At 38.4% G+C, this 13,077-nt stretch overlaps 1 protein-coding gene across 1 annotated transcript in view; it reads left to right on the forward strand.

Moving 5' to 3' along the window:
- HIVEP1 (human immunodeficiency virus type I enhancer binding protein 1) overlaps positions 1 to 12,691 on the forward strand; it is a 48,512-nt gene extending 35,821 nt beyond the window's left edge. Inside the window, exons 6-7 of the mRNA XM_012653156.1 lie at positions 9,140 to 9,651; positions 11,280 to 12,691. Coding sequence (XP_012508610.1) covers positions 9,140 to 9,651; positions 11,280 to 12,458 — 1,691 coding nt within the window. The 3' untranslated portion in view covers positions 12,459 to 12,691. The remainder of the gene's footprint in view (positions 1 to 9,139; positions 9,652 to 11,279) is intronic.
- Positions 12,692 to 13,077: the final 386 nt, after the last annotated feature.

Below are 13,077 nucleotides of genomic sequence, written 5' to 3' on the forward strand. Positions count from 1 at the left end.
ACCAAGAAGTTCACCTCAGCTCAGTGTTTCTAACTGAAGGACAAAACTCTTTCGGATTTCACCAGTTTCCCCACCAAGTCCGTTTTCTGTCCCCAGATTCCGCATTGCATTTCGTCATCATGTCTGCTTTGGCTCCATCATTGTGCTTCTCAGTCTTTCTTGTCTTTCGTGACTATGACCCCCCTTTTTTTTTTTTAAAGAGTATTGATCAGTTACTTTGAAGAATGTTTCTCAATTTGGGGTTTTCTGGTGTATTTCGTTATTAGATTGAGGTTGTGCGTTATTGGGGAAAACAGCGTAGAGTGATGTACTTTTCTTAGTGTATCATAACGATGGTGTACATGATGTTAACATGTGTTATCAGTCATGGTAACCTTTATCACTTGGCTAAAGTAGTGTCTGTCAGGACTCTGCATTATAAATGTACTTCTTGGGGGTTTTATTTCTTGGTTTGTTTTTTTTTTTTCAAGACAAGGTTTTGCTCTGTTGCCCTGGCTGGAGTTCAGTGGCATCATCATAGCTCACTGCAACTTCAAACTCCTGGGCTCAAGTAATCCTCCTGCCTCAGCCTCCCGAGTAGCTAGGACTACAGGTGCATGCCACCATACTTGGTTAATTTTTTCTTTTTTCTTTTTGTAAAGACAAGCTCTTGCTCAGGCTGGTCTCAAACTCCTGAGCTCAAGAGATCCTCCCGCCTTAGCCTCCCAGAGTGCTAGGATTACAGGCGTGAGCCACTGTACCTCCCCCTCCCCCATCTTTTCTTTTAAGTAGTTTCTTACTTTCTGACACCTCAAAATGTCCCACCCTTGGAATCAGCCATTTCTCTAAGGACTCCTGATTCCGTTTACTAGAGAATGGTATTTAGAAACAAAGATCTGGATGCTAGCTGGTGAGCTCATTGCTGCTGGCCTGTCACTGCTTCTGGTGCCTCTCCCTGGATAGAGCTAGGAAGTACATGTGCACATGCCAACACATATGCGTGCACACACGAGTGTGCCATATATATAAATGGAAACATGAGTCCGTACCGATAATTCCAATCCAGCACCACTAAGTTATTCTAGCGTTTTTCATTCTCTTTTTAAAATTTCTTTCACCCACAGTAGTTTCTTTCGCCCATTGCAGTTCTTACCTACAATATATGTACATATTTACTCAACTGTAGCATACATACAAACTAGTTTCAGAAATTCTAACCTATACTCCTGTAAGAAACAGATTTATAATCACAGAACAGTGCATGCGCAGTTCTTCTTGCCTTTAGCCTTCACAGAATCCAGTCAGACCCCTCTTTGCTAAGGTTACCTGGGATAGGGCCTTTCTTCCCACGCCCTTCACTGTGGTTTTATGCTTTGTCATGCACTGCAGTTAGGGTCATCTGTCTCCGCTTGGGTTCCATCTTGGGTTCACCCACATCCTGTCAATTGTTTTTGTTTACTTACAGTGAAATGCAATTTATAGGGTACAGTAATATTATTTTTGACAGATACATGGAATGGTATGTTCGCCACACAGTTCCAGACAGAACAGTTCTGTCACCTCACAAATTACCCTGTGCCACTCCTTTATAGACCATTCCCTCCACCCAACAACCTCTAGCAACCACTGATCTGTTTTCCTCCCTGTAGTTTTTTGCCTTTTCCAGAATGTCCTATAAAATGAATCATAAAATATGTAGCTTTTGGAGTATGGCTTCTTTCATTTAGCAAAATGCATGTAATATTCATCTATGTTGTGTGAATCCATATGTCCTTCCTTGTGTTTCCGAGTAATATCCCATTGTACTGATGTGCCATAGTTTGTTATCCACTGACCAATTGAAGGATAGCTGGGTTGTGTCCAGTTTGGGGCAGTCATAAATAATGTTGCTATAAAAATCTTGTACCGGCTTTTATGTGAAGGTAAGTGTACATTTCTCTAGAATTTGATACCTTGGAGTTACGTCTCTAACCATATGTTTAATTTTGGAAGAAACTGTGGAACTGTTTTCCAAAGTGGCTGTACCGTTTTACTTTCCCACCAGCAATACATGAGAGTTTCACTTGCTCAACAGCATTACCAAGACATGGTCTTGCTAGTTTTGTCTTGTTTTGTTTTTATATTATATAATAATATGTGCGTAGAGGTATTTCATTGTAGTTTTAATTTGTATTTCTCTAATGATTAATGATGTTTAACATCTTTTCACGTGCTATTTGTCTTCCAAATATCTTCTTTAGTGAAGCCTCTGTTCGGAAGTTTTTCCCATTTTTAAAATTGGGTTTTATTTAAAAATCTTAATATAATAAGTACTTAAAGTGTACATTATGTTTTGATACACATATAGATACTAAAATGGTTGCTGTAGTCAAGCAAATTAACATACATTATCTAACATAATTACCCCTTTTGTGGAAAGAGCACCTAAAATCTACTCTTTTAGCAAAAATTTCAATGCAGCATTAACTGTGTATTAGATCTGTAGACTTCGTCCTACACGTCTGCTACTTTGTATCCTTTGACCTGCATCTCCCTGTTGCATCTCCCACACCGTACCACCCCTGGTAACTACTGTTTTATTCTCTATCTCTGGGTATTCAACTTTTCTTTTTTCTTTTTCTTCTTTTTAAGATTCCACCTATAAGAGATCATGTAGTATTTTTCTTTCCTTTTTGTGTCTGGCTTTACTTAGTATAATGTCCTCCAGGTTCATCTGTATTGTGGCAAATGGCAGGGTTTCTTTTTTTTAAGACTGAGTAATATCTCTCTGTCTGCGGACAGTTCTTTTCTTACTGTTTATTTCTTATTGTTGAGCTGTGATAGTTCTCTGTATGTTCTGAATATAATCCCTCCCTTTGTCAGAAATGTGATTTGCAAATGTTTGCTACCAGTCTATAGCTTGTCATTTTGTTTTACCGTGTCTTTCACAGAGCACGGTTTCTTTTTTAATGTTAATAAAGCCCAGTTTATCAATTTTCTTTTGTTGATTGTGCTTTTGGTATCATATATAAGAAATTGTTATCTAATCCAAACTCACACAGATTTTCTAGTTTTATTCTACAAGTTTTATAGTTTACATTTTGCATTAGTTCTGTGTCCATTTTGAGTTACTGTTTGTGTCAGTGTTCAATTTTTGGTATGTGGGAGTCCATTTGTTTCAGCACCATTAATTGAAAAACACTATCCTTTTTCCATGAAATGCCTTTGTCAAAATTCAGTTAACTTTATCTGTGTGGTTTTTATCTCTGGGCTCTCTGTTCTGATCTGTTTATCCTGTATATCTTATCTTTTTGCCAATACTATATTGTCTTGAGTGTGAGTCGTTCAACTGTTTTCCTTTTCAAAGTTATTTTGGTGATTCTGGTTTCTTTTCTATAAAAATTTTAGAATTAACTTGTCGATATCTGCAAAATGCTTGTGATATTATTAATGGAATTATATAGCAGCTGTAGATCAAATTAAGGAGAAATGATAACAATATTGAGATTTCTAGTCTATGAACATGGTATGTCTTTGTTTATTTCTTATCTTTGAAATTTTTGACTAGGTTTTGTAGTTTTCAGCATACAGATCCTGCATGTATATATTTTTTATTTGTACTTAAGTGTTTTATTCTTTTGGTGCCATTGTAAATAGTATTGCATTTTTAATTTCAAATTCCAGTTGTTCATTGGTAGTATATAGAAGTGTAATTTATTTTTATTCTTCCTTTCCTATCTGTATGTCTTATTTATTTGTTTGTTTGTTTGTTTATATTAGTCTTGCTGTACTGGCTAGGAGTAGGGTATAATGTTGCGTAGGAATGGCAAGAGGGACATCCTTGCCTTGTTTCCAGGTTCTTTTTAGATGTCTTTTACTAGGTTAAGGAAGTTCTCTTCTAATCCTAATTGAGAGTTTATATCAGGAATGAATGTTGAATTTTGTCAAATGCTTTCTCTGCATCTATTGAGATGATAATATAGTTTTTCTTCTTTAGTCTGGTAATATGTTAAAGTACATCTTCAGCAGGTGTTGAACCAGCCTTGCATTTCTCAGGTAAACCCCACATGGTGTCATCATAGATTATCTTTTTTATGTTGCTGGACTTAATTTGTTCTTATTTTTTTGATGATTTTTGCATTTCTGTTTATGAAAGATATTGGTCTATAGTTTTCTTGTGAAATCTTTGAGTAATGCTTCATAAAATAAGCTGGAAAGTGCTCCCTCCTCTTCTGTTTTCTGGAAGATGCTGTGTAGAATTTATACTATTTATATTATTATATTATTTTTTCCTTAAATGTTTGGTAGACTTTAACAGTGAAACCATATGGGCTTGGGGTTTTAGTTTTTTATTTGGGGAGAAAGTTTCTAACTATGAATTCTTTCTTCAGTAAATAAAGGACTACTCAGGTTATCTGTTTCTTTTGCGTGGGTTTTGATAGTTTGTGTGTTTCAGGGACTTGGTGCATTCCATCTAAGTTGTCCAATATACTGGCATAGTGTTTTTTGTGGATTCCCTTATTTTTATCTTAATGTCTGTGGGATCTATAGTAATATCCCCTCTTTCTTTCCTGATATTGGTAATCAGTATCTTCCTTCTTTTTTTTGGCTAGTATTACCAGAGGTTTATTAATTTTACTGATTTTTTTTTTTTTTCCAAAAGACCCAGCTTTTGGTTTCACTGGCTTGCTCCATTTTTCTTTTTCTGGTTTCATTGTTTCTGTCATTATGTTTATCATTTTCTTCCCTTTCTTTGTGTTGGATTTAGTTTGGTCTTCTTTTTCTAATTTCTAAAGGTGAGAATGTATATTATTGATTTGAGACCTTTCTTTTCCAATAAAAATGTTGAATGCAGAAAGTTTCCTACTATAACTACTGCATTAGTTACATCCCACAAATTTTGAATGCGATATTTTAATTTTCATCCAGTTTAAAATCTTTTGACATTTTCTTTGAGACTTTTTCACTGATCCAATAAATATTTAAAAATGTGTTTATTCTGAAATATTTTAGGGTTTTTTAGATATCTTCCAATTAATTGTTTTTGATTTAATTCTGTTTTCATATAAAAAATATATGTTGTATAATTTCTATTCATTTAAATTAATTGAGGTTTCTTTTATAGTTCAGAGTATGTTATATATTGGCAAACGTTCCATGTACACTTACAAGAAAAGTATATTCTGCTGTTGAGTGGAACATTCTATAAATGTCTATTAGACTTATTGGGTGATTGTGTTTTTCAGGTCTTTTGTGTTCTTCCTAATTTTCTATTTACTTGTTCCATCAGTTACTGAGAGTGGAGTGTTAGAAGTCTTCAACCATGATTGTAGATGTATTTTTTCGGTTTTTATCCCATTTATTGTGAAGCTCTATTTAGTTGCATACACACAGGGTTGTTATGTTCATAGGAAGTGACCCTTCTATCATTATGCAGTACTCCTGTTTATCCCTGATAATATTCTTTTTTTCTGACATCTACTTTGTCTGGTATTAGTATAGTTTCTGCAGCTATATTTTAGTGGGTGATTAGGTATATTTTTATCTAAACTTTTCCTTTCAACCTATTTATGTCTTTATATTTAAAATATATTTTTATACAGTATATACTTGGGACTTGCGTTTTTATCCAGTCTTAGTCATTGTTTAATTTATGTGTTAGACCATTTCTTTTAATATTATTATTTGTGTGGTTAGATTAAAATCTACCACTTGGCAGCTGTTTTCTATTTGTTTCATTTTTTTGTTTCAGTTTTCTTTTTATGCCTTTTTCAGTATTAATCATTTTTTATGACTCTATTTCTTCTATTGACTTTAAAAAGTTTTAGTTGTCTACCTTCAAATAATATATTGCTTTACATGTAGTATTACTATAAAGACTTTACTACAGTATGTGCACAGTTCCTCCTTTCCATCTTTTATGTAATTATGGTCATATTTTTTATGTTTATATTTACTGTCAGTATATAATACATTATTACTATTTTGCTTTAGACATTCAGTTATCTTTTAGAGCAATTAAAAATAAGAAAAAATAATCTTATCCTCATCTCTTCCATTTTCCTTGCTCTCTGTTTCTTTGGGTAGATCTAGAGTTCCATCTGCTATTATGTTCCTTCTGCCTGAAGAACTTCCTTTAACATTTATTGTCCAGTAAGTAGGTCAAGTAGCTGGCAATGAATCCCTTTAGTTTTTGTTTTTCTAAAAAAGACTGTGTTTCTCTTTCATCTTTGAAAATTATTTTCAATGGGCGTAGAATTGCGGATTTGACAGTTTTCTTGTTATTTTTTTTTTTTTTGCTGTGTTTTTCATTTGCAGCATTTTCATTTTGTGCTTTTTTATAGTTTCTCTCTCTCAACTGCAAGTCCCATCTGTTATTGCATGTTGTCTGCCTTTCCCCCTAAAGCCTTTAACGTAATCATAATTATTTTAAATTCTCAGTTCTAGCATCTGCGTCATACCTAACTCCAGTTCTGATGATTGCCTTCTCTCTTTGGATTTTTTTCTTTTTTCTTTTCTTTTTTTTTTTTTTGCCTTCTTGTATGCCTTGTAATTTTGTGTTGAAAGCTATACATCTTGTGTAAGACAATAGACACTTGTGTAAATTGCTTTTGTGCTTAGAAATGGGCATCTCTGTCCTTCTTATATAGACCTTTACTGTGGGAGACAGTGTTTATCTAGTTAGGAGCAAGGCTGGGTTTGAGAGAGTTGTTGTTGCTATGCCTGTCCTCACTGCATGCAGAGGCTTCAAATTCCTGTAGAGATACCTCGTGTCCTGCAAGGGGGTTGGATTACAAGAACAGCATCAGTCCAATTCTAGTTTTAGGACTCCCTTTTGTGCCGTGCCTCAGAGGGGGTCTCTCTGCACATTCTTGTTCTTCTCCTGCCCTTCTCCCAGCAGTATTTTGCTGCCACCTGCAATTCAGAGCTCCACAGCTTGGCTGTGGGGGGTCAGGAGGAGGAGAGGTGCCGTCTCTGTCCTGAGCTTGCCTCCTACGTGCATCGCATTCCTAGGTTTCTGAGCCTTCGCGCTTCTCCTACCTTTCCCTCGGTTGTGGTGGGCTCTGCGGTAATGTCCCTCCCCAAAAAGTCAAGTTGTGCTTTTTCTCCTTTTTCCTTCCCCCGCTGCAGTGAGTTTTCTCCAGTGTTCCCCTCACAGGATAAGGCTTTATTTTCCCTAGTGGAGAGAGGGGAGATGGATCCAGGCGAAGTTTTTCCACTCCTGTATGGCGACTGCTCTTCTCTCCCAAATCTGGGCGACAGTGGGCACTTCCTCGCGCTCTTTCTCTGAGTGCCTGGGGCGGAGGGTCATGGTGAAGATCCTGCAGGAGAGTGTGGCTCCCAGAGCTTTCACACAATCCTGCCAACCCACTCCTGGCTCAAACAGACCACTCTAGACACAAGCTCCTGTCTCCTCTTTGCCTGCAGACCCTGACTTTCCTTAGACTTTAGACTATTGATTGTCTGGGACCTCCACTTTTTGATGGGTTTGGAAAAAAATTGTAAATTGAAAGTTACGTACACTGTTTTAATATGTAAAGGGTAGATTTTAAGTAAAGCAAGTCCACCCTAGTTAGACTGCAGCAAGGCCGTCCTTGGATGGAATCAGCCAGGAACCTGTTTTCTCCACCATCCAGCTCCCTCCAGTCTTTCTGTTTTTCTCCTTTAAAAGGAGATGCGTCTCCAAAACACAAAATCTAATTTGGCATTAACGTGGCAAATTCAGGTTAAATTGAGGATGACTCTCTAATTTTAGAATGTCAAACATCAGACAAAATATAAGAGAAATATCTGAGCCAGGAATCTGGGCATTTGGCCAGAAATCACCCATTCCGTCTCCAGCCTGGGCCCTAGTAGGATTCAGAAAATTTGGTATTATTCTATTTTATTATTTATTTTATAACACACTAGTAGAACCCTGAAAGCAAAAGGCCTACAAAATCTCGTACTGAAAGAACTGAAGTACATGTGTTTTATCTTTAAGTTTTTTAATTATAAAACTAACACATCTTCATGGTAAATAACAATTCTAGTCCTTTTTATCCCCTAGAAATAATCACCCTTAAATGTTTTGGTATAGGTGTTCTGAGACTTTTCTCTAAGAACTTACCTTTATTAAATAGAAAGAGTAGTAAAATCATGTGTAGACTATTTGTGAAAGCCAGGAAAAATATCTGTGGCTTATTTCTCTATTTATATTTTTTCACTCTTCAAAAAATACTCGTAAATGCAGAATGTATCACAGCTAAATTCTGTGTTGTCTGATGTCATCTTTATTATATCTCAGTGGCAAAGAAATCAGGTAAATGTTTTGCATTCCTCCCCCCTAATAAACTTTTTAGCTTTCTAAGGGAGAAGGCCTCTAATTTGCAAGATTTTGAATAGATGAAGCTTTTAAACCAAGTCCCACATGAGCTTATAAGAATTTTGAAACTGTTTCCTGAACCATCTTGAATATTCCTTGTTAAACGCAGTCTCACATAATGTTACAAGGCTGGTATTGATGACTGTAAGATAATATCCCCCTTCTGTGAGGAATGGGTTTTAGTCATAATACAGAAAAAATTGACAGGAAACTTTAGCACCTCTCTTAGTAAATAAAAAAAGAAGAAGAAAGCAGATTAAATATTAGATGAATATTTCTACTCAAAGGACAATTGAAACATGTCTACAATACTATTCAAGTATTAAGAAAAATTATTTTGCTCACAAATACCAAATGTCATCGTTTGTGTTTGTTTTGATTTGTTCAATAAAAGAAAGATACAAAGAAGTAGAGAAAAAGAGCTCAGGAAAAGTGTTGAACTCCATTAATTTTTTACATAGTTCAGTTGTGTTTTAGGAGTTTTTCAAGCATAGAGTTTGAGGCCTTCATTTCTGAGTTTCTTTGTATGTTACTCTCTGCCTGTCTAATTCCTCTCTTGAGGCTCATTTCATTCTCATCCTTAAGGCCGCCTGCCTGGCCATGTCCCCCTCGCCCAGCGCCCTACTCCTCTGAATCCTGTTGGACTGACCGAATCTTCTCCTCGTCATCCTCCTCCACTAGCATGTGGGCTTTTTGTGGGCAGGGTTCTTGTCTTTTATATTCCGCACAGTGTTGCCACGCTTATAAAAAACAAAAAATTGTGTTTGTCTACTTTCGAAACATTCTGTAACATACTCTCTTGGTTGTTTTTATTAGATGAAAAGCAAAGATTCAGTTATGAGCGGTCCGGATATGATCTTGAAGAATCTGATGGCCCCGACGAGGATGATAATGAAAACGAAGACGATGATGAAGACAGCCAGACGGAATCAGTCCTGTCAGCCACACCCTCGGTCACAGCCAGCCCGCAGCACCTTCCGTCCAGAGGTGGCCTGCAGGACCCTGTGGGTGCTGAGGAGGACATCAGGATTAGCGGTTGCTTTTCCGGGGCACATCCCGACCCGATGGACGTTCTGCCGAGAGCTTTGCTCACCAAGATGACAGTCCTGAGCACAGTGCAGTCTGACTGCAGCAGGAAGGCAGACTCTCCGGGGAAGGCAAGGCCGCGTGCGGCGAGAGATGAAGATGAGGTGATTCCTCCTGCAGACTCTTCCGGGTCACCAGAAGCTGCACCCAGATCCCCGTGTCATCAGATGTCTGTGGACTATCCTGAATCAGAAGAAGTTCTGAGAAGTTCTGTGACAGAAAAAGCTATTGCTTTAACACAGGTAAATGATTAGAGGTGGTTCTTTTCTTTTCTTTTCTTTAACCTATTAAATACGGGAACCTAATGGCTTAAGAAAACAATGTATCTAAATGATTTATTTATGTGCAAATCAGTTTATAAGACTTTATTTCTTTTTTTTTTTATATTTAAGAGCAGAGGACATTTATGTCCTTTGGGGTCTTGTTGGGTATTTTAATCAGAGTTCACATATTATGTTGTAAATCTGTGAAAGAACCAAATGGTTCTTGAAAAATATACTCATTATTTACTTTTTTCAAAATGTTTTCAAATGAAAAAATATGTATGTGCCAATTGAGAAGACAGATCCTGGGACTGGTTCATTCCACGGCTCCCCGTGACTCATTTTGCCATTGTTGATGCGATGTGTTCGCACTACGTGATCCATACATTTTGCACTTTGCCACCATTGGCAAGACAGCTGCCAGTTTCCGTGGCAAAGTTAACGTGACCCAAAAACATATCAAGAGGTTCACTTTGCTTGAATGATCAAATTGCTGTAGCAGCCTGGGAGAGCTTTCTGCCCAAGAACTAGCTGAAGGCAGACACAGGCCTCCGGAAAGGCACGCTCCATGCGCTGTGAGCGATTCCTTGCTCTACCTCTGGCTGTCTGTGACAAGTGATTAATTCCGGGAGGAATGCATTCTCCTCTCATTGACAGTTCTCTTACCTCTAGTAAGTATTGAATATTGCAATAGAATTTATTTCTAAATGTGGAAGATTTTGATTTGCTAGGTAACGGAGAAAAATAAAAAGACTGTAAAAACTTGGATTTTTATAGACCGTCTAGCCTAGATTAATATAACTTAGTTAAAGTATACTAATATTTAACTTAAATTATTAACATAGAAATTAAGTTAATATGTAAGTTAATGTAGCTCTAAAGTATAGCGCTAGATATTATCAAGGAAAAACTAATATTTAGATAATAACCTTGGGTGGGAGGAAGGATGGGCCAGATGTGTCCCTTCCAATAACAGTTTGTTACTTTAACACTGGCCACCCATGCTCTAAGCTGCTCTATCCCAAAATCTTTTGCACACTTACCAGTGCCTGGAAATCTGGTTTTCAGTAGACATTTCATAAAATGCGAATGAATGAACAAATGAACAAACAACTGCAGACCTTTCTCTTAATGATGCCTCTTTACTTCATGAGCAAATAATCCTTCAGTTAATTTTTCCCCAATGAGTTGACACTGACAGCCAACTAATATCTCAATTTCCCAGCGACTCCAAACCTCTGAAATAAGGTGGAGCTGGTGGCATCAGGAACAATAACAGCAACAACATGAGAATATAGCTATGCCCGCCTCTCAGGTTTATGCTCAGAAGATGACAATAGCCAGGAAATTTGTTTGAAAAATGCGAAGAACTGTACAAAATGTGTTCCTGTTATTTGTACTAGAAAAGAAAGAAATTAAATATGTAATAGTGTTTTTAATCGGAAATTCATTTTTAAAAATCACAATAGTTTTTAGCAAGCTTCTCATTTTTATAAAATACAAATGTATGCACTTTCACCTCTGGGGAAGGAATAGATTTAGCACTGGCATTCTAGCGCGGTGATTAAGGAAGCCCTGCCGTAAAAGGATTGTTCTCTCTTGTTTAGAGCTCATCGCCCATAGGACTTGCTCCCGCTGCAGCCAGGCACAGCCCTCAGACGGCAGCGGGGATTCCTTCGGTGGCCTCTCCTCATCCTTACCCTCAGGAACAGAAGCCGCAGACAGCTCTGCAGCCGACTCCAGGCTTGCCTTCGCCCCAGACGCATTTGTTCAGCCACCTTCCTTTGCATTCCCAGCAGCAGTCAAGGACACCTTATAATATGGTTCCAGTTGGGGGGATCCACGTGGTACCCGCTGGCCTCACATACTCCACATTTGTACCCCTTCAGGCTGGGCCAGTGCAGCTTACGATCCCTGCTGTCAGTGTCGTCCACAGAACCGTGGGCACTCCTGGGGACACAGTCACAGAGGTGTCTGGCACTACAAATCCCGCTGGAGTGGCTGAACTAAGCAGCGTTGTGCCATGTATTCCCATTGGCCAAATCCGTGTGCCAGGCCTTCAGAACTTCAGTACGCCGGGCTTGCAGCCACTTCCGTCGTTAAGCATGGAAACCGTCAACATCGTAGGCCTAGCCAATACGAACGTGGCCCCGCAAGTGCATCCGCCGGGACTCGCGCTCAATGCCGTGGGACTGCAGGTCCTGACTGCAAACCCTTCCTCACAAAGCAGCCCCGCCCCCCAGGCCCACATTCCAGGGCTCCAGATCTTGAACATAGCATTGCCTACTTTAATCCCCTCGGTCGGTCAGGTTACCGTCGATGCACAGGGAGCTCCCGAAATACCAGCTTCCCAAAACAAAGCACGCGAGACGCAACCCACGCAGACTTCTGTAGCCAATGCAAACCAGGTCAGCAGGACCGAGTCTCCTCAGGGGTCACCTAAAGTCCAGCAGGAAAACGCAAAAAAAGTTCTGGATCCACCTGCCCCTGCAGGTGACCACGCAAGGCTGGATGGCTCAAGCAAAATGGACACAGAGAAGGCAGCCTCAGCAAATCATGTGAAGCCCAAGCCTGAACTCATCTGCGTGCAGGGCCAGCTGGTGTCCGTGGCAGAGCCTCTGCTGAAGGCACATTCTGAAGGTGTCACAAAGCCATCAGGCCGGCAGACCCTCTCTCCAGACAGGCAGGTGCCCAGGCCCACAGCACTGCCCCGGAGGCAGCGCCCTGTGCAGTTGAGCGACGTGAGCAGCGATGATGATGAGGACAGGCTTGTGATAGCAACCTAGTGGGGTTTATTTTTTATTGTTTCTTTTTTAATAACACTTAAAGGTTTCTTTGAAAACCCTTCTTTCCTTAAAGCACATTTTTCTGACATAAACTCATGACTAATCTTTGTGCAATCATGAACTTTTGACCAATAATTGTTGTTTTGTGTCAGCTCCAGCCATTTTTGTACATGTTGTATAGACAATTGTGCCTTTTAGGAGTTTTATGTTTAGAAACTGTACAAATTGTTGAATATCTATATACATAAAAAATATATTATATATGTATATGAAAACCAGGTAGTTATTTGTGTTTTAGTAAGGAAAACCTGTCAAATAAATCAAATGATTAAATTATATGTTGCACTGTTCAATATAAATTTTATGGCTGTGGGGCAAAGTTTCTGTGTGTAAATTAGTATGCAAACTCCATATTTATTGTATTCATATTAGTCTTTGAAAATAGGTCTGTCCTCCTCCTTGTGTAAGGCTGTAACTTTACACTGCAGACAGATTTTCTGTGTTATGAAATGTTTCAGTAAAATATTGTTTATTGACTTTACAGTTGCTTTGGTTGTGCCTTCTTTATATCATCTAGTCATCAGTCATCTGCATTTGGAAAACAGCCCTAGGTTCCATT

Source organism: Propithecus coquereli, unplaced genomic scaffold (assembly GCF_000956105.1).
Source record: "Propithecus coquereli isolate 6110/MARCELLA unplaced genomic scaffold, Pcoq_1.0 Scaffold416, whole genome shotgun sequence".
Lineage (NCBI taxonomy): Eukaryota > Metazoa > Chordata > Mammalia > Primates > Indriidae > Propithecus > Propithecus coquereli.